The sequence below is a fragment of the Loxodonta africana genome, chromosome 19 (genome assembly GCF_030014295.1).
Source record: "Loxodonta africana isolate mLoxAfr1 chromosome 19, mLoxAfr1.hap2, whole genome shotgun sequence".
Taxonomy (NCBI): Eukaryota; Metazoa; Chordata; class Mammalia; order Proboscidea; family Elephantidae; genus Loxodonta; species Loxodonta africana.
This window is the reverse complement of record NC_087360.1, coordinates 21443137-21464668: the sequence shown is the minus strand read 5'-3', so window position 1 is coordinate 21464668 and position 21532 is coordinate 21443137. Positions and strand designations below refer to the sequence as shown.

General features: G+C 49.6%; 1 protein-coding gene across 1 annotated transcript; it reads left to right on the top strand.

Moving 5' to 3' along the window:
* Positions 1-787: 787 nt before the first annotated feature.
* On the top strand, positions 788-16624 carry LRRC74B (leucine rich repeat containing 74B). Its single transcript, XM_064272959.1, has 9 exons — positions 788-1155; positions 1808-1895; positions 2281-2419; positions 3418-3624; positions 7617-7726; positions 9587-9702; positions 11118-11196; positions 12663-12758; positions 16469-16624. The coding sequence occupies exons 1-9, from the start codon at positions 788-790 to the stop codon at positions 16622-16624; spliced, it is 1359 nt and encodes a 452-aa protein (XP_064129029.1).
* The last annotated feature ends 4908 nt before the right edge of the window (positions 16625-21532 follow it).

Sequence of the window (21532 nt, the reverse complement as noted above, 5' to 3'; positions counted from 1 at the left end):
CAGCTCCAATCCTCTCCAGACCCCTCTGCTAGCCCTGGGCACCCAGAGCACATGAGAGCAGCCCTGCTCCCGCCTTCTGGAGGCTTCCCTCTTGGGCTCGTTCCTTGGGGGTGGACAAGGTGACAGGTGTTATAAGCGCTGGAAGAGGAGGGGCCAAGGAAAGATTGAGGAAGAAGTGACCTTTGAGCTGACATTGGCAGATTCTGAAATTCAACAAGCAGACAGACAAAGCGGGGGAGGGATGTTCTCACGCAGAGCAAGAAAAAGAACTAGGAGCCACAGAAGGTTCCTGAGGGAGAGCGTGGCTCTGGCTGCAGAGAGGAGGGTGATCCGACTCCGCAAGGCTCCCCAGGCCCTCCTGTCCAATGCCCCCACAGAGTTAGTGCTCCCTCTCCACCTCAAGCTGGGAATAGGGTACTGACTCAAGTTCAGGTTCTGGAGTCAGTGAAATGGGGAGATTACAGGACCATCATAGACAAGCAGGGAGAATAAGTGTCCTCACAGCGCCCAGCCCTGCGCCGGGCCCGTTGCGTGCCCTCATTGGCTCTGGAGAGCAGAGCTCAGGGGCTGAGCAGGGCAGCGGCGGTTTCTGTGGCAACCAACAACACCGGGTGCCTGGGCACCGCCGCAGGGAGAGCGCCGACAGGCTACGGCGGACGCCTGTTCGCAGAACGCCGCGCCCTATTGGTGGCTGCAGCCGGGGAGCCCGCCCACACGCGCCGCCGGGCTCCAGGCGCCGAGCGGGCGAGGTCTAGGGCCTTCTGCCCCGACTTGCTAAATGGGCGTAATGGCTGGGGCACCCTGCGAGATATCTGGGGAGAACGAAGGGCCGGAGGAAGAGGCGGGGGCGGCCTCTGGGCCTCTCGGAGGGGTCCAGGAGGCCGCGGAGGTTGTGGACACGGATTCGGATTCTGACCTGGAGATGGAAGGTGCCCCTGAACAGGGTGAGCTAGGCCTGGCTCCTCACCTTGGGGGCTACTCCCGCGGGGGTCTGGGGAGAAAACTGGGGCTGGAGTGGGCAGGGACCCCTGTCCAGCAGGGAGCTCACCCCTCAGCCGGTTGCCCCCTAGCCCGGTGCCCTCCCCCATCTTCCTGGAGCTTCAGGAGTCCACCACTGGAGCACACTTCCAAAATGCAAAAACTCTTTGGAACAGTGTGAAGTGGTTCTCCAGCCTGAAATGGGCTCAGGGCTGAATTTTCCCAACACAGAGGAAAAACTAAGCTAATGAATGTACAGAATTTATAATTGTTTCTGTTTCCCCCCCCCAAAAATGTTCACAAATCATTGGTGGCAGCTGTCACTTGTTTGACAGCATGCATTTCAGCATCAGATGCGCGGGGTCCTAACCCTCCTCTGCCACCTACCAGCTGTGTGGACTTGGGGAAAGGCTTGCTTTCTGGGAATCTTGATGTTCTCAGCACAATATGGAGGCACTATTTTTTTATCCCTTCCGGAAAGGAGCCCTGGTGCTTGGCTGTTAATCAAAAGGTTGCTGTTTGAGCCCACCAGCCTCTCTGAGGGAGAAAGATGTCTGCTTTCATAAAGATTACAGCCTTGGAAACCCTATGGGGCCGTTTGAGGTTTCTATGAGTCAAAGTCAACGCCACGGCAATGCGTTTATGGGTATCCCTACTGGCACAGGAAGAAGCACCTCCAGAGGGGAAGCACAGACTGGGTGGTAACGGAGGGCAGGGGCACCCATGCTCCCAATTCCTCCTGGAGGACCAGACATTCATCCCGTCTCCTCCCAGGAACCTGTCATCTTGGAGACCTTGTCAGGGTGCCCCTCTACCTGGGGCCTCACAGGGCCTTCAGCATCGTGCCTGCCTCCTGCTTTCAGCGCCAAGGGAGCGCCTCAGAGCTGACCCTGCGGCACCGTGGTCTAGGGCCACAGGTACCCCTGGAGGGACCCAGGAGCCAAACTAAGTGAGATGGGGGCAGCAGCCATGGGAGGGCCCATTCCCTCCCTGAGGGTGGTGCTTTGCTCATCCTATACCCCATGACCTTTCTCTGGGCTGGAGTGGTCCATCCCCCACATCTGGAGACAAATGTAAGCAAGGCTATGGCAGAGATATGTGTCAGGGGTGGACACCTGCAGGGTCCTGTCACCACACTGGGGAGTCAGGGAAGGCGCCAGGGGGTGAGGTCTGGGAGGAGCCTAGAAGGAGAAGCCGTGTGCCCTGGGCACCGGGACAGGGCAGGTCTCCCAGTTGGTGGGCACAGAACAGGCTGGGCCTTGAGGGCAGAGACCCAGATAATGGCCAACTGTGTCTGCTCTGGTTCAGGGGGCCCAGATTCTGGCTTCTGTGTTGTCCTCCAGTCCCCACATCAAGCGGCTGGACCTTCGAGACAATGGGCTCTGTGCAGCTGGGGCAGAAGCCCTGGTAGGGGCCCTGAGCAAAAGCAGCTGCATCTGTGGTAGGTGTCAAGCCTGAGGCAGGTGAGCAAGCCTGAGTCCTCTCTTTCCTAAGCATATTGGGGTCTTCTCACCCAGGGCCTGCTAGTGTTAAAGGGAGATGGGGAGGGGCCTTGTGACAAGGTGGGTGTGAGGGGAGGATGGAGTCAGGTCCTCTGGGGTACATTCACTGCTGGGCTTCCTTTCTGACTCGCTCACTCCCCACACACCTCCCCCTGGCCTGCTACAAGTGGTAGACTGGCTGACCACAGCGGAGGGAGATGTGCTCTGCAGCCCTACCCTGGATAGCAGGGGTGGGGGACCTGGGCAATGCAGGAGGGCTGGTGAGTGGGGCTGCTGTCAAATGCAGGCTCTACCATGAAGAGTGGATGACCTGGGGCAGATAGCCTTGCCTCACCGAGCCTCTGTTTCCAATCTATAAAGTAGCCGCAACAGCACCCCTTTGCGCTTGGAGTTGTGCAGAGGGTTGACTGAAACTAAACATATGAAGTGAGTGAGCGTTCAGTGCCCAGTCATGTGGCTATTGTTGTCAATTCTTGGAGATGGGCAATGGGGGCTTCTCTTGATGAGCTATATCACTATGTGGCATGAATCCTCAATGTGGGCAGTGCACCCCCATCATAGGCATTCTTCACAGCACTGCCAGGTAGGTGGTTTGAACCCCTGGACAGAGCAGGTCATAGACATGCCAGGATCGGGAGGTCAGGGAACCTACTTATGGTCCAAGAAGACTCAGCCAATGAGGCAGAGCCAGGATGAGGTCATAGATATGTGGGGAGGGGGGTCAGAAAATCTGCTCGAGGGCACCCAGCTGATGGAGCAGAGCTACCATGCAGCTCCAAGGCAGCCCGAATGCAAAGCCCCTTCTGCTGCCTCAGGCTTAGAGGTTTGGGGGATGGAGAAATGTGAGGGGGGTGGTGCTTCCCATTCCTGCCTTCTTGTACCCCCCCACACACCTGGCTTTGGATCCCACTGACCAAGGAATGGTACTGTCCCACAGATGTGGACCTATCGGAGAACCAGCTGGGAGCAGCGGGAGTCCAGGCCCTCTGTGCCGCCCTCATGGCAAACCCAGCTGTGCGAAAGTTGCAGCTGGCAGGAAATGACCTGGAGGAGCAGGCGGCCCGGTACCTGGCTGAGCTCTTGCTGGTCCACACGAGCCTGCAGTCCCTGGACCTGAGCTATAATGAGCTGAGTGATGGAGCAGGTAACACTCACTTGACTTCCTCAGGCGGGAGAGGGTGGGCTGGCAAGGCCACACTGAGCACCTCCCAGAGAGCATCTACACTCAGCCTGGCCTGGACATTTCTACCTTGCATCCTCTCCCACTTCAGCCACACAGAACTCTTCGTTAATGCAAGGAATATCTCTGAGTGTCCACTGCGTGGGTGCTGGGTACTGATTTTACCACTAGGGACCCAGCTGTGAATAAAACAAAGTCCCTGAGTTCAAGGAACAGAAGTTAACAAGATAATTCTCAGTAATTGTGGATGCTACAAAAGAAACAAATGGTGCATAATTCTAGAAAAGAATGAGGACCCTCTGATTTAGAAGGAAGGAGCCCTGGTGGCACAGTGGTGCAGTGGTTGGTGGCTAACTAAAATGTTGGCCATTCGGATCCACCAGCCACTCTTCAGGAAAAAAATGTGGCAGTCTGCTTCCATAAAGATTTCAATCAATCCAATCCTGTTGCCACTGAGTCAATTCCGACTCATAGCGACCCTATTACAGCCTTGGAGACCCTATGGGGGCAGTTCTATTCTGTCCTATACAGTTGCTATGAGTCGAAATCGACTTGATGGCAATGGATTTTGTTTTGTTTTTTTGGATTTAGAAAGGTGGACAGTGAGGCCTCTACAAGGAAGTGACGTTTAAACTGAAATGCGCAGGGTGGGGAGGAATCAGCCATGGCAAGACAAGAGGGAGAGTACTTCAGGCAGAGGGACAGCAAGCATGCAGGTCGATTTCCCAGACTGACAGAAGCCAGTGTGACCAGGCTAGTGAGCTGGGGAGAATGGCCAGGCTGTGGAGAGGAAACAGGATTCCAGGTCATAGCAAAAGCCATGCAGATTTTATTCCAAGTGTTGAAGACATGGGTAGGATTCATTGATCTCACCCTCTCTCTCATGCCCCAGGGCCTTTGCACGTACTGTATGCTTTGCCAAGAACATGTACCTTTACTTACCTGTCCCCAAATGCTCCAGTCAACTGTAAGAATCCCCTGGGGCCCTGCGTTAAGAACCATAGTCTTGAGGGGAGGCCTGTGCATGGTTCTAGCACCTAGCACAGGCCTAGTAAGGCTGGGTTGAAAAAATGCAAAAAGGAAAGACAAAATGAACACACCAATGCACTCAGCCAGCCTGCTCAGTCAGAACACACTGAGGCAGTTCTGCATCTTAACAGAGGTCCCAGGAGATTAGTCTGATATGGACAGTTCGGGAGTTGATGCCGTTGTGTCTCAAGCTGCTTAGAGAGAGTGGGGGTGGTCCTGGGGTTTAGCTGCCAGTAGACCAGTTTGTCTTCTGAGAAGATGATTGTGGGAAGTCAGCAAAATGAAGAGAAACGCTCGTTAGCAAACTACCTCCAGGTGTCCCTTCTGGGCCTGCAGTCAGAGGCAGAAGCCCAAGAGGCAGTGGGAAGGAGGAGGCTGGAAGCCAAGGCCCCTGTGTGCAGGGGGACGGGCTTCAGCCTGGCAAAGGGTCAACTTGGACTGGGCATTTTGTTTCCTCAAGTGGGAATCTGTGGGTGGACCTGGCTTCCTTGAGGACTGTAGGAGCTTGAGCCTGTTTCCACACCTGACCAATGGGGACAGTAGCACCAACCTCATGGGCTGGCTGCAGGAGCCACAAAAATCAAGCACAGGTAATTGCAGGAGGCCAACTTCAGGTATGTAAAAGGAAGAAACTTCTCACCATCCAGCCATACCACAAAGGGGCTGCCCCACAAAGTTGGGGACCACTGTCTTCCCCCAGAAGGGTCTGAGGAAGTAAGAAAGTACCTGTATCTGAGCACCTGGGGGTGGCAAACCACCGCTGGGCACTGGGTCCCGTTCTCAGGGAAGCAGAGCTGGCCGGGAGGCCTCATGCTGCCGGGGAGCTCTCCAAGGTGCTAAACGCATCTGGCACCTGCTGCCTGTTCTGACCCAGCAGGCCGCTTAGTGCTCTGGTTCGTTCTTTCTGCTTTTCCTCTGTGTATTTATTCAAACCGGCCTTACTAGACTGCTCTAGGCGCTGGGACCATGAAGGGGGGTCAATATTCAGATCCTTAAGGGACTCTCAGGCTTAAGGGAGACAGGATAGGCAGAGCCTGGCAGGACGGACGCTCAAGCGAACGGGGCATAAGAGGGCCTGGCTCAGCCCAGCAGGCCAGAAAGGTTTCCTGTTGCTGCCATGAACACAGAATAAAAAGAAGAGGAGCTGGTAGCCAGGTGAAAAAGGGGTCAACAGTTGGAAACGGAGGAGACCCAGAGGCATGTCAATGCTTCTGAGAACTGACAGCAGGTCAGACAGACTGCGGACAGAATGGAGAGTGAGGTAGGGGCTCTGCCCATTTGACATGGCAACTACTTCTCCAGGGTTTTCACCACCCCACACCACCTCTTCCCTTTCTCCACCACCACTAACTCTTCTCTGCCCCAGCTGTGCCAGCCTTGTCACCTCTAGCTTAGACTATGGACAAGCCTTCCCACTGGTCTCCTTGCCTCTCGTCTGTGCCTCAGCCTGCCCTAGCCCATCCTCTACACCTGCTACTGAAGTTCCTGTTGAAATGCCACCCCAATCTTGTCACTTCTTTACTTAAAACCCTCCTGGGGCTCCTCAGGTCCCTGGGTGGCATAAAGGTTGGTAGTTTGAGCCCACCCAGTGGTGTCACAGAAGAAAGGCTTGGTGATCTGTTTCTATAAAGATCACAGACAAGAAAACTCTATGGAGCAGTTCTACTCCATAACACGTGAGGTCGCCATGAGTTGGAGTTGACTCAGCGGCAAGGGGATTTTTTGCGGGTTCCTTGCCACCTACAGTGCCCAACCCCCTTGACCTACCATTGAAAGTCTCTGAGCATCTTTCCAGTGTCCATCGCCCCTGCCTCATTTTACTGGGTTCCTCCTCACTGCTACCCCCGCCCCAGTCAGCGTGCATCCCACAAGTGCCCTGTGCTCCCTCCTGCCTCTGCCCACTCGCACTTCCCTGTGTCTGCTCTCCATGGAGGTACAAGCTGAATTCCTTTCTTCAAGGTGATCTTCTCTGTCTTCACTTTCCTGACCCCTCCAGGCAGACCTAGCCCTCACTTTGTTCTCACACCTGCCTGTTTGCAGTCTACAAAAGCTCGAATCCCACTGGCTTGTATTTGTATCTTCCCTCATTAAATGTGAGCTCCTTGCCAGTTAAATGGACACTGCGAACACAGGGTGGAGAGAAGGAGTGTGCTGTCTCATTAGGGGGGGAAGCAGCTAGGAGTACATAGCAAGGTGTATACAAGTTTTTGTATGAGAGACTGACTTGCTTTGTAAACTTTCACTTAAAGCACGATAATTTTAAAAAATTGGGAAAAAAAAGTGAGCTTGAAGAAGACAGGACCCATGTGGGACCCTGTGCCTAGCGGAGCCCCTGGATGCAGCAGACATCAGTATCATTTTTTAAATTGGTGTATTTTATTTTATTGTGGTGAAAATATACATAATGAAACATATGTCATCAATTTCTACATGTACAATCCAGCAACATTGATTACATTCTTCAAGTTGTGTAGCCATTCTCCTTAGCCTTTTCCAAATCACTCCACTACCATTAACATCAACTCACTGCCCCTAAACAAAAACTCCCCTTTTCCCCTTCCCTTCCATCCCTGGTAACCACTAATTATCTTTGGTTTCTATGTATTTGCCTATTTCATTTAAGTGAGATCATCCAGTATTAGTTTTGTGACTGGCTTATTTCACTCAGCATGGTATTTCCAAGGTTTGTGTCGTAGCACGTATCATAATTTCATTTCACTTTATGGCTGAGGAGCATTCTATTGTGTGTATATACCACATTTTGTTTATCCATTCATCTGTTGATGGACATTTCCTTTGTTTCTATCTTTTGGCTATTGTGACGTGCTGCAATGAACACGGGTGTACAGGTTTCTGTTTGTGTTTCCAGGTTTCCTTTTTTGAATCAATGAACAGAGTGAATGTGGTTTCTCTTGGTGTTTCTAAAGGGGAGACCCTTGGACCAGCCCTGGCAGAAAACTCAGGACTCATCGAGCTTAACATGAGCTGGAATCACCTTCGAGGCCCAGGAGCTGTAGCCTTTGCCAGGGGACTGGAGGTATAAGGTGCCCCATGCAGTCAGCCCCTCGACCTGTCCTCTGTGGGGCAGGGTCTCCCAGGTGCCAGCTCTCTGTCTTTGCAGCTCTTCAGAAATGCATCTTGGGTCTTTCAGGCAGAGTTTAAAGTGTATTTCTTTAGGTGACTTAATTTTCCTGACCCCATTCAATGACTCCCTCTCGTATAGCAGAAATGAATGTCACACATCTTCCCCAGACATGACAGACACTCGGCTGGCTGGGGACATTCATGAACTCCAGTGACACATGCCAGTTGTTGGGCATACTCAGATATTTCCCAGAGATAACACCTGCTTTGTCATTAGTACTGCTGCAACAGAAAATGTCACAAGTGGGTGGCTTTAAAGAAAAGAAATGTATTTTGTCATCATTCAGGAGGCTAGAAGTCAGAATTCAGGGAGTGGCTGTAGCGGGAAGTCCTTCCTTATCTATTTCAGCTTCTAGTAGCTGGCAATCCTTGGTGTTACTGAGCTTGTAGAGACACTTGTCCCATGCGTCTGCCTTCATATGGCCTCTTCCTCCTGTCTGTGTCTTTTTGTCTAGTCTTTTTTTATAACGCAGAAGTGGTTAGGTTTAGGAGCCACCTTATTCTGGTATGACCTCATTCACATAACAGAAGAAAAGCCCTATTTCCAAACAGGATCACATCCACAGGTACAAGGACCAGGACTTTAACACATAGTTTTGAGGGACATATTCAATCCACAACAGAACCCTTGCACCCGTGGATCCCAGCACATACTCTCCAACATCTGATTAGCCCCCCTGGATATTGGGGGTTGTAGGTCACGAGAATGAGTGGCTCAAGCCCCTGCTCAGGTGGCACCAGATGCCTGTAATGCCCACAGTGCTAGCTCCCTTTTGGGGCCCTCCTCAGGGAACGGCAGCAGCTGATTGCCCTCTTACAGGGGCTGACCTGGGGTTAGGGCACCACAAGCTCCTGCCTCTCTTGTGTCAGTCCTCTGGGAAGATTTCTTCCCAGCCCTTGAAAGGCTCCCAAGTAAGGGTGGTGTCTTAGTTATCTAGCGCTGCTATAACAGAAATACCACAAGTGGGTGGCTTTAATAAAGAGAAATGTATTCTCTCACAGGCTAGGAAGCTAGAAGTCCAAATTCAGGGTGCCAGCTCCAGGGGAAAGGTTTCTCTATTGGCTCTGGGAGAAGGCCCTTGTCATCAATTTTCCCGGTCGAGGAGCTTCTCAGCACAGGAACCCCAGCCCCAAAGGACGCAGTATTCTCCTGCCTCTCATTTCTTGGTGGTATGAGGTCCCTGTGTCTCTCTGCTTGCTTCTCTCTTTTAAATCTCAAAAGAGATTGACTTAACACACAACCTAGTCTTGTAGATTGAGTCCTGCTTCATTAACATAACTGCCACTAATCCCACCTCATTAACGTCAGACAGGATTTACAACTCATGGGAAAATCACATCAGATGACAAAATGGTGGACAATCACACAGTACTGGGAATCATGGACTAGCCAAGTTGACACATTTTTTAGGGTGACACAACTTAATCCATAACAGGTGGTATCTGATTACTCTGAGGCCTGCAGCCTCTTGGCAGACCCATGGCTCTTGAGGGCCTCTCCTAGACACTCTGCTATTCTTTACACACCCACCCAGCCTATCGTGCTTCAGGTTATTGGCTCTGCCATTCATTATCTGAGGCACAGCTAATGAGGGTCTACATAGCACTTCCCTTAGACACCTTGGTCCTCCCAGGAACCTCTACCCCTTGCCATGCTGTTTGCATCTTGGGCCTCCAGGGCTCCAAGGGTGTGACCCTGTGGCATTCTCCACTGCCAAGTGTGCCTCCATGGCTTTGCTCTTTTGTGTTCTAGTCAAACATCTTCCTGAAAGTCCTGGACATCTCATACAATGGCTTTGGTGACCCTGGGGCCTCCGCCGTGGGTGAGGTCCTCAAGGCCAACAACATGCTGGAGGAGCTCAACATGAGGTGAGGAGCAGAGTCACAGTCTCCAGGCCCACAACCAGCCCCAGGGGCCAGGGTCTTAGCCATCTAGTCAACATTTTAATTTCCAAGCTGACCATAGTCTACTGGTAATGGGGTTTAAGCCATGTCTTGGTTACCTAGTGCTGCTATAACAGAAATACCACAGGGGAATGGCTTTAAAGAACAGGAATTTATTGCCTGAGTTCTAGAAGCTGAAAGTCCAAATCAGGTTCTTGGCCATGTCAATTCCTTCCTCGTAGGTAGTCCTGACTCTTCCTTGGTTTATAGACGATCCTCACATGGCCTCTGTCTTCCCCCCATATGTGGGTATTCCTGGGCCTATTCTTTTTAAAACTTGTAAGTGATTAGATTTCAAACCCACCCTATTCGGGCATGGTCTAATTGACATAAAAAAAGACGACCTTATTTCCAAACAGGATTACCTCCACAGCTTAGGAGTCCAACACACATTTTGTGGGGACACAATTCAATCCATAACAAGCCACAATCTGAAAGCCCCAGCTCTTCCTTTCTCACTCTAGTTCACCACTTAATACGTGGGGCCCGTGGTTCCCACCATACAGAGAGGTGGCTGGGAATATCAGACACATGTATACAGCCCTGTCAGTAGAGCCTGGTGTGGGTGGATGCTCCATGCAAGCTTCCCTCCCTTTCAACAGAGGCACCTAGTCTAGGTGAGACAGGGCAGAGCCCTGACACCTGGGCATATGGCTCCTGGAGGCTGTCGTGTGTGAGGTGCTCCTCCAGGCCCATGGAGGTAACCAGAGCTGGGCCAAAAGCCCAGAGGGAAGGAAATGGGCCAAGGCCAGGCAAGCCATGGGCAGCCATGGCTGAGTCCCTCCCAGACCACACACTCCATACTCCTGCCCACTTCCCCTGCCAGTGGAAGGAGCCAAGGCTAAAGGAGGCCCGAGAGATGCTAAAGGTAGAGGCAAGCCAGCCAGTGCGGTCAGTACCAGTGTTTGGGAAGTCAGAGTAGAGTGGGACTGGATCTGGAAACTATGGCCAAGAGTGGTGCTTGGATTCAGCCAACTGAGCAGGGCTAGGAGGATCAGACTAGTGATTGTCCAGAGCAGGCGATGCCATTGCAACAGGCTCGGGGTGCCAGGTGGGGCAGACCACATGGGAACACTGCTGAGCTCAAAGGGCCAGGGGTGGAGCAGCCGGTTTCCATCTGGGGGAGGGACGCAGCAGGCATGTTTGCTGAACACATGAACCACGATGAGCCGGGGTCAGTATCACCTTTTACGCATTGACTCGTCCTGGATCCCTGGAGCAGGAGTGGATGCAGCAACAGCTCTGACTGGACCTGGGCGGGAGGCAGAGGAGTCCTGGGGCAACCCTGGATCAGCACAGCTCTAGGAAGGCGGCACAGTAACCTGGTCTTTTTGTTGCAGCAACAACCGCATCTCAGCAGTGGGAGCCCTGGGCCTGGGCCTGGGCCTCCGGGTCAACCAGACACTGAGGATTCTTATTGTGAGTGCTAGCCTGATGGGGGAGGCCTAGCACAGCCCTGCCCCTCTCCTACCACATCTCCCCACCCCATGGCAGTGGTACACGCTGGCTCCATAGCCCAGATGGGAGTCTTGGTGGGGTGGTGTCTCTGTGAGGGATATCTCAGGACGGGGGGTCTCAGGGAGGGGGCCTGCTGGCTTCCTCTTGTGAGCAGTTCCTCCTCTTCCATTACTCCCCCATCTCTAGCCTGGTCCAAGTGCTTCTTCAGACTCCTCCCCTCTCACCCTGCCCTCCTTTCTCTGGACAGGTGGCCAGCTGTAGTGCTGCTGTGCCCAGGTGGCCAGCACCCTTTCTTCTCCTCCCCCGCAAGGCAGAGACCCAGGGTTAGCCCGGGTGTGCTGTTGGCCACAGCTGACACCTGTCTGACACTGCTTCAGTCCACAGGGGTCTTGTCCTCAGGGGCTGCAGGTGGGGAGAGGGCTGCTGAGCAGAGCTAAGAGGATGAGAGGCAAGGAAGGGCATGAGTAAGGGCAGGGCACTCCAGGAAATTGGCTGTGCCACAGCGTGCACTCAGGGCACCTTGGGGACATTGGCCAAACCTTCCCTGTGCTACTCCCACCACTGTCCCATCCCATGGAGCCTTCACCACGCAGAGTGCTACTTGCTCCCACCCATACCTCGAACCCAGACCTCCCCTTTCATGCCCTGGCCTGAATTCCTAGCAGCCTGCTGGACCATCTTCCCTGGAGTCCCCCAGACACAGCAGACAGTCCAACCTGAGCGACTCATCTTGCTGTGAGAGCTGCCTCTTCTCCTCAAGGCCCAGAAACCAGGGCCTACTCCTTCTAGTCGCTGATGCCTCCTCTGCCCTTCGCTGCCCCACCTCCGCCCGCATCTCACCACCCCTCCGTTAGTTCCATCCCTCTCTGTTGTTTTCTGTCTCTGGTCCTTCCCACCTGCTACCAGGAATCTCTCTAAACCCACTCCCTGCTTTAAACCCTCAGGCTGCTCTCTCTAGGACCAAGCTTTGAGCCACACCCGCCTCCTCCCTTCCCGTGAACTTCATCACTCTCACCCCAAGCTACACAACACAGTGCTACTTCTCACCTCTGCTCTTGCCAGGCCTGCAGCCAAAATGCCCAGCTCCACCCACCTCCCCGGTAAAGCTCAGCTCAGGTGTTATCCACCCCATTCCTCAGCATTTTTATGACCTGTTTCCTTTTTCCCTCCCCCTCTGAACTTCTAGGGTGTCTTTGTCTTTGGATTGGCCCCAGGATGGGGCTCAGTCTTTGTTCACTCCCCTCCTCTCTCCCCTGATCAGCTGCCTCACTCAGGGAGCACTCTTTCTGATGGGGGACACCTTCTGAGCAGGGATCCATGGGGTCGCCCTGATCCATATTAGCAGACGAGAAATTCCTTCTTCACTTTTGTGTTGCCCTCTTGGCCCCCCTAGGTCAGATTCTCTCAAGTGTGTGTGTGATTCTTAGGTGTCCAGGAATCCCATGCGAAGTGAAGGCTGCTTTGGTGTTCTCAAGTCTGTCCAGGATAACCCAGAATCTGCCCTAGAACTGCTGGATTTCTCTGTAAGAGCTTTTTATAAACCTCATCTCCCAACTTCACTGTTACCTGATTAGGGTCCGTGCCCTGGAGCAGTCGAGCCAATGAAGCATACTCCAAGTCAGAAAGAGTAAGAAAGTTTACTAAGGAGATGCATACATCACCGGGGACCCGGCAGCAACACAGGCTGTCTCTGTGGAGTCCCAAAGAGCAGTTTTACATTAGAGCTTATATAGAATCTTACAAGGGTTACAAGTGTCTTTGTAGTCCCCTGCCAGACATTTCTTTATTAGGCTAAAGATAAACATATTTGATACCTGGGCTCCAACTTTCCTGTGGGGGTTGTATGCCACAGGTAGTCCGGACAGAACAAAAGGTTATTTGAATCAGTTTTAAAACAAAGAACAAAGTCATTAACATTTGGTCAAAACAAAATTATTAACAGAGGTATGTGAAGGAGGCAGGCAAAGGAAGAACTTATAGATTTATCATTTTTTTCAGTTATGTTAAGCTCTCAGTTGCCCGTTTTGAAATAAGAAAAACATGCTGGGGAATATTCGGGGTCACATTCACCTCTCACCTTCCCAACAGCCCTCTGAGATATCTTTATTTCTATTGTCAAAATAATTGAAGGACAAAAAGAATGAAAGGTACAGGGTTCATCCGAGCAGTTAACTGTATGCACACAGGGAGACCTCTCTGTTTAGAAAGACAGATCGGCTGGTTACAGGAAGCTTTTGAGGAGAAAAGGAAGGAAATACAAAGTAGAAAATTTACTATTTGTCTAGCCTTAGCATAATTGAATCAGGCTCCCGTCTTCAAAGGCCACCAGGTGGACCTTGAGGCCTGGCCAGCTGGCGATCTTTTGCACAACAAAGGAATCTCAATTACTCAGGGAACTCCAAACATTTGGAGTTATCTTCTTAGGAAACCAGGGCAAAGACCAGATTACTTTGGCTAAAACTAAACTTTTTTTTTTTTAATTGAAAGTTTACAGCTCAAGTTAATTTTTCATACAAAAATTTACGCACGTATTGTTATGTGACACTAGTCGTAATCCCTATAATGTGACATCCACTCCTCTTTTCCACCTCGGGTTTCCCGTGTTCCTTCAACCAGCTCCGGTCCCTTCCTGCCTTCTCATCCTGCCTCCAGACAGGAGCTGCCCAGTTGGTCTTGTGTATCTGCTTGAACTATGAAGCACACTCTTCACGAGTATTGTTTTATGTTTTATAGTCCAGTCCAGTCTTTGTCTCAAGAGTGGGGTTCAGGAATGGTTTTAGTTATGGGTTAACTGAGTGTCATGGGGCCATGGCTTTGGGGGTTCCTCCAGTCTCAGTCAAACCATTAAAATGTGGTCTTTTTACTTGAATTTGAGTCCTGCTCCACACTTTTCTCCTGCTCTGTTAGGACTTTCTGTTGTGTTCCCTGTCAGGGCAGTCACTGGTGGTAGTTGGGGACCATCTATTTCTTCCAGTCTCAGGCTGATGAAGTCTCTGGTTTATGTGGCCCTTTTGTCTCTTGGGCTAACATTTTCCTTGTGTCTTGGTGTTCTTCATTCTCCTTTGCTCCAAGTGGGTTGGAACCAATTAATGAATCTTAGATTGCTGCTCAAAAGTAAAGCTAAACTCTTCACACAAAGTAAACTGAGTGAGTTCATGGTTAACAGATGTCTCGCCACAAAGGGAGTTTGTGCGATTTTGTGTCTGCATTGCTCCAGTTTATCTGTTCTTGGGTGCATGCCACATTGTTCAATGACCTTTGTGAAGTATCCTACGCACTCAGAGGAATCTATCAGTTTGGGCCTCTGTTTCTTTTCTTTTTTAAAACATCACTTTAGAGAGAGAAAGTGGGGATCAGAGAAATAAAATGCCCTGGCCAAATACAAAGCATAGCAGAGTCAAGATTCAAACCCAGGCCTTGATGTTAAGTCACGATGCCACTGTGGCACTATGGCCCCACTCTACGGGGGACCGCCATGGTCTCACCTCTGAAACCACCCTGGTTTCTGCACTGGCTGAGAGAGTACTGGGTCAAGGGCACTTTGCTCACTGTTAACTTGGCTGTTCAGCTCTGCAGGTTCAGCACTTACAAAGCTATGGAACCTCCCCCTCAGGTCTATAGCGCCTGCAAGTGGATAATGCATGACGTTGCAAGATTCACATGTGTGGCTGTTTTGGAGATTAGGACCCCTTTTCATTCGATTTTGCTTTTTCAATATAGAAGAATGTCACCCTTTTCTCAGGCAGTTAAACATTAAAGATGTAAAGAGGAAAATCCCTGAAGATACAAATTACTAAAAGAAAGTCTAATTGCAAATCACTTACTGCTTCTTCTAACCCTGATTTATTTCAACTCAGGCTTGAGTCAAAAGCCTTCCCAGAGATGGGTTTGTACAATTCCAATGGTTGGGACAACTGGTATCAAATGTCCTAGTTTCCTTCCAGCCACCTGGTCTCTATAACAACTCCAAAGCCAGGTATTAGCTTGCCTTTACCATGTTCATTCTGCTCTAAGAATTTCTGTAGCCCTGGATTCTGTCACGCCAAACAAAATGGAATGATGGTAAATTATTCTGCCAAAATGTATGGCTATTCGATACCAAAACCAAAAACCAAACCAGTTGCTGTGGAGTCGATTCTGACTCATGGTGACCCCGTGAGTTTCAGAAAAGAACGGTGCTCCACAGGGTTTTCAATGGCTGAGCTTTGGGAAGCCGATCACCGGGACTTTCTTGCGTGGCACCTCTGGGTGGACTCAAGCCTCTAGCCTTTCAGTTCATCGCTGAGTGTGTTAACCATTTGCACCACTCAGGGGTTCCTTTATTCAATACAGTATAGGGTTATTATCAGAAGCTTCTAGCATAATGGAATACCATGGACTTTGGAATCAAATAGGCCTGGAATTTTGAAATTAATAACCAACAACACTAGCCCAAATTCAATTTCCTATTTTCTGTTTCCTTAGCTGGTATCATTAGTGTAATGTGACTAATCCTCAGCCTTGAGAGAAATAGTTAAAAATCCTTACGTTCTTGTTGTTAGCTGCCTTAGAGTTGGCCTTCATTCATGGGGGCCCCGTGCACAACAGAATGAAAGGAGGCCTGGCTGATTTTTGGAAGTTGATTGCCAGGCCTTTCTTCTTGGTTCTGCTGAAACCTATGTTGCATCACAGCAACATGCAAGCCAGGTGATGACTGCACATGACATACACTGGGCAGGAATTGAACCCAGATTTCCCGCATGGAAACCACCAATGTCTAAAAATCCTTACAGTTCAAGTAAAAACCCTTCCCACTTCTTTCTATAAAATGGGGCTAATTAATACCCACCTCCCAGGGTAATTGTGAAGACTGGATGAGATGATAGACCCTGTGGAAAGGGCCTTAAGAGGAAAAAGACTCAGTCATTGCTAGTTCTCTTCTCCCCAGCCCCTCTTAAAGTTTTTATCAAGGTACAATATTTATACTGAAAAATGTACATATATTAAGTGAATTTTCACAAATGGTGTATCCCATGTCACCAGCCCCCACCAAGACCTAGAGCATGCCCCTACAAGGAGCCCTAAACCCCTTCCCCCTCTCTTTTAATAGTTTGGGGAATGTGAAGTTGCCATCCACAGGAGAGAAGCTGCCCTTAGGAGTACTGTTGAGACTTTTGTATGTGTGTGTGTAGCCAAATATAGTCCTAATGTTGTATGTAATAATGTACTGTCTTGTAATGGGCTTTCTCCTCAGGATAGCCAGGTGAACAGAGAGTTTGATGACCTTGCTAAAGCAGTGAAGGTAATTCTTCCAGGGCTGTGCGTAAAAACTGGTGTTCGCAGAGTGGAATACAAAAAAGAGTTGCTGCCAGTCTTCAGAGCATCCCTACCATCATCTGCTTCTAACTGACTTTGAAGTGCGGCTTCCTCATCGTCTCCCACCAGCCACCTCAACTCCCATGTTGAGAGTTCTTGGGCTCATTATGCCTTCCACCTCTGTCCTGAGTCCTCTTATCAACCGATGCTAAGCTCCTTGGAGCTAGTCTTTATGATGACTCAGGCGGGGTACCATCCTCTCTGCCCTACAGCCCCTGTACTACTCTGAGTCTTCATTTTCTCTTATTTGCCCACGTAACACTTAGTAAACCCTAAAGGGTCGCTATGAGTCAGAATTGGCTAGATGGCAATGGGCTGGACACAGAGTTGGAGACGGCCAAGCAAGTCCCTCCCCCACAATCCCTGCTCATATTCTGGGGAACTCAACAATTACAACATAAAGAAATGTGTGACTGACATTCTCAAACTCTGTTTGGGAGAATGCAAACTGGCACAACCTTTTTGAAAGGCAACTTTTCATTAAGCACCAAGAGCCTTAAAACTGCCTATGCCCTTTGATCCAATTGTTCAATTAATCTGCTCTACAGAAATAACCAGAGATGCATAAAAAGATTGATGCCCACAGATGTTTCCAAACATGCTATCCACACTAATGTAAATTGCAAGTAACCTAAATCCTCAATAACAGGGGATTGGTTACCTAAGATTTGGAATTCTGCAACCATTAAAAGCCATGTTGTCAAAGAACATTTCATGATTCAGAAAAAACTCATGTGATTGTTAAAGGAGAAAATCAATATAAAAAAATCGCATGGTTTATGTGGCAGTTCCTCGTAAGGTTAAAGACAGCATTGCCATATGACTCAGTAATTCCACTCCCAGGTAGATACTAAACAGAAATGAAAACATTTGTACACAAATGTTCATAGTAGCATTATTCACAATAGCCAAAAAGTAGAAACAACCTAAATATCAATCAACTGATAAATGGGTAGACAAAATGTGGTATACCATAAAAAAAATTTTTAAAAACCGCACTGCTGTGGAGTTGATTCTGGCTCACAGCAACCCTATAGGACAGAATAGAACTACCCCCATAGAGTTTCCAAAGAGCAACTGGTGAATTCAAACTGCCAACCTTTTGGTTAGCACCCATAGCTCTTCACCACTATGCCACCAGGGCTTCCGGTATAGCCATACCATGGAATATTATTTGGCCGTAAAAAAGGAATGAAGTTGGGGGTGATAAAAATGTTCTAAACTTTGATTGTATGATTCTGTTGATATGAAATGTCCAGAATAGGCAAATCTAAAGAGATAGAAAGTAGATTAATGGTTGCCTAGACTGAGCTGTGGGTGATGGGGGGGACTACATTTGACAATTAAAGGGTACGGGGTTCCTTTTTGGGGATGATGAAGGTATTCTAAAATTGATTGTGGTGATGATTGTGAAACTCTGTGAATATACTAAAAACCATTAAATTTCACAATTTAAATGAGTGAATTGTATGGTATATGAATTATATCTTAATAAAGCTATTTAAAAAAAATCACATTGTTCCCAACTGTATCAAAAAGATGTATGTATACACACAGAAAAAAGACTTTTAAAAATCACTGAGCTATTAATGTTTATCTCTAGGTTGTGGGTTTATAGGTGATTTTTATTTTCTTTACACTTTTCTGCATTTTCCAAACTTTCTACACTGAATATACATTACTTTTAAAATCAGAAAATGAGTATTATCTTAAAACAGTATTTGTTTATTTAAAAACAATTAATTATTTAAATAACAATTGTGTGCTCACTTTGGTTGGAGCCCTGAGAAGAGACTCACTTGCCTAGAGAAGAGGCAGGGAAAGCAACTGACCTCCTCCCCTTTCCCTGGCTCTCTTCTGGCCTCCCTCACCCCCTCCTCTTGTTGCCAAAGCAATCTAAGGGCAGGCCTGATCCCACTGTTCGGAGGCTCCCCTAAATCAAACCAGTTGCGGTAGAGTCCACTCTGACTCATGAAGACCCACGTGCGTCAGAGTAAAACTGTGCTCTACAGGGTTTTCGGAGGCTGATTTTTTGTGAGCACCAGGCCTTTCTTTCAAGGCACCTCTGGGTGGACTTGAACCTCCAACCTTTTAGTTAGAGCAAGCACCTTAACCATTTGCACCGCCCAGAGGGGTGACTTCGGGCTCTCTAAGAAGGGGGAGTTAAGGGTCTGCCTTGATCAACCTCTAGGGAGAGACCAGAATGAGATGCTGCGTTCTGGTGATGAGCTAGGGTACGCCTGGATTCCTCCCCACCAGCTTTTCCCAGAAGTGAATACACACTGGATCTCAAAATAAAGACAATCTTTACAGAAAGAAAGAATCAGGTAATCGTTCAAAGGTCCCCCAAATGGGTACTATACCCCAACTCACCTTTTTCCTTTCTTTCGGTACCCGGGTCCCAGCCCAGGCATTCCTGGTCTCCGGAAACCCACTCCTTCTCACTAAAGGAATCAATCAACTCTTGCCTGGTTCCCGGTGCTGGGTGGGAAAGGGCTTTCTCCAAGGCGAAAGAGACGGGACAGAGAGGGTGCCAGCACTTTGGGTGAACGCCCGCGAAGGCCTCAAGGAGGCCGCCATGTTTGCAAAGACCTGAATAAGGAGCGCGGGGCAGAGCAAGTCTGGTGCACCCGGCAAGGACAGCAGCCGTTCCTGGTGAATGGCAAAGCCATTCACAAGCCGGTAGCACACGTGAAGGTTAAGGCCCAACACCACGCACAGGCTGCAACATGGCCGCTCTAACCGCACAGACAGAGGGGCCTCCGCCGCTCTGCGACCGCCTCCTGCGACCCCTTAGCTTTCCCGCCGAGCCTGCATCCAATCAGAAGGTGCCACCGCTCGCGTGTAAAGATGTGACCAATCGTTGAGCAGAAGATCAGGGTTGGGCCCGCCCAGGGAAGCTCTGGACCAATGGGAGGGGGGTATTGGCAGGCCAATCCGGGCAGTGGGCAGAGCAACAGCGGCAGTTGGGCGTGCGGCTGCGGCGGTTGAGGTGAAGCGGCGGCGTCGGAGGCAGTAGCGGAGCTCACCATGGTAAGGCCCTGGGCGGGCCGGGCACTGCGGACTGGTGCTTGTTTGCTGGACCCTGAGCACTCCCCCGCAGACTCCCGGTCAGGAGGGTGGAAGAGGGGGCCACAGGAGGTGGCTGGAGGGTCAGACCTGGACACACTGGCCTGCGGAGCCCCGAGGGTGGCCTTGGCGCGAGGGGTGCAACCTGCAGGGCGAGGGGTGGGCGGCCAGGCCTGGGGCACCTCGAGGCCTGGGGGCCACGGAGCGGGTGGGTGAGCCCACGGGGAGGAACCACGGGCGTAATTACTGTGGGCATCGAGGGCAGTGGTGACCCTGAGCGTGGCTGGGGAGAAAGCAGAAGGCACAGTGTCGCAGCTACCCAGAAATTGTGTTTGAAGAGCCAGCGTGGCTGGAACGCTGCTTGGGGGAGAACTTTTGTTTAAGACAATGCTGATGGCCCTGACTCAGTAGGAAAGGACTAGATGAGAACATCTGGGAGAACAAACAATAGTGTCGGGTTCCTGAAAAGCGTTTTTGGTCTCAGGACCCGTCTACACTGTTAAAAATTATTGTCAGGTGCCGTCGAGTGGGTAGTGACCCAATGTGATAGAGTAGAACTGCCACATAGAGTTTCCTAGGCTGTAATCTTTATGGGAACAGATTGCCAGGTCTTTCTTCCGCAGAGCCACTGGGTGTGTTCAAACCACTAACCTCTTGGTTAGCAACCCAGCACTTAACCATTGTGCCACCAGGGCTCCTTTAAGGACTTAAAAGTGCCTTTGTTTATGTGGGTTATGGCTATCTATGTTTGTCCTGGTGTAAATTAAAATTGAGAAAAATTTAAAGTATTCATGTATTTATTTATCCACTTAAACAACATGTTAACATAAATAATAAAGATCAATTTGGAATAAATGTAGTTTGCCAGTTACCCTTTTCAGGTAAAAATCATGTTCCCTGAAAAAAGTGGTTAGTTCAGCTGGCAACTCAAACAAATGCACAAGTGCTTTTCCTTGAGACAGTTCTACTACTGTATGTGGCAGAAGTGTTTTATGTGTATATCCCATTTCCTCACAGTACCCAAGGGTAGAGATTTAATAAAATCAATCATTTTTATTGCTTTATCGTGGATTTTCTAAGTGAAACTGATTTTTTTTTTTTTTGTAATTTGAGTGTATAGTAAGAATGCAATGACCACTGGTACAGTTTGGTGCCACTACTTTATTTTTTTTGCTTTTGCACCATCAGTGCAACTGTCAACACACTGAAAAGGGCTAGTAACCTAGTCCTATTATAAAATTGGTTTTATCTCCATGTACCTCTGTGAAGGTCCTATTTACCTCTGGGCATTTGGGAACTCCACTACGATTACTTTGAGGACAGTTGCTGGGTAGGGGATGGGTAGAAAGAATGAACCCTTAACAGGAGGAGGCAGATCTTTATTTCACGGAAAGGAAGGAGGGGAGATCTGTTTGCAGATTTGGTGACAGGAAGTTGAAACTTCTGGGTAAGTAGGGAACAAGGTCAGCTTCCTGGAATAGAAAGAGAGGAGATGGCCTAGAGTTTGAAAAGAAAAGGAAATTTCACGTAATTTTTTCAGAGAGGAGAGAGAACTGACTAAAGAAATGTAAAATCTGATGATCCATGTGAGGTGGGCAACGATGAATTTATTGCAGCTTTCTATTGAAAGATAGGAGTGATTTTCCTGACTACTTTGGTTAGTTTCATTGGTTAGATAATCAGAGATGGAGATGGCCTCACTGACCACTGAGCTCCTCACCTCCATTTTGCAAATAGAAAACTGGGATCACAGCTAATTAATGATCCTACAAGGGCTGAGTAGTAGAATGTCAAATCAAGCAACCTGTGAAGTATAGAGTATCTGGATTTAAGTAAGGCAAAACAAATAATACGGATTTGAAAGTGGCGTGGT

What these genes read in the sequence shown, in the direction of transcription:
- LRRC74B (XM_064272959.1), top strand. Translation starts at nt 788, where the DNA reads ATGGCTGGGGCACCCTGCGAGATATCTGGGGAGAACGAAGGGCCGGAG. An exon ending in CAAAAACTCTTTGGAACAGT is followed by an intron (nt 1,156 to 1,807) that starts GTGAAGTGGTTC and finishes GGGGCCTCACAG; the next exon opens with GGCCTTCAGCATCGTGCCTG. An exon ending in ACCGTGGTCTAGGGCCACAG is followed by an intron (nt 1,896 to 2,280) that starts GTACCCCTGGAG and finishes GTGTCTGCTCTG; the next exon opens with GTTCAGGGGGCCCAGATTCT.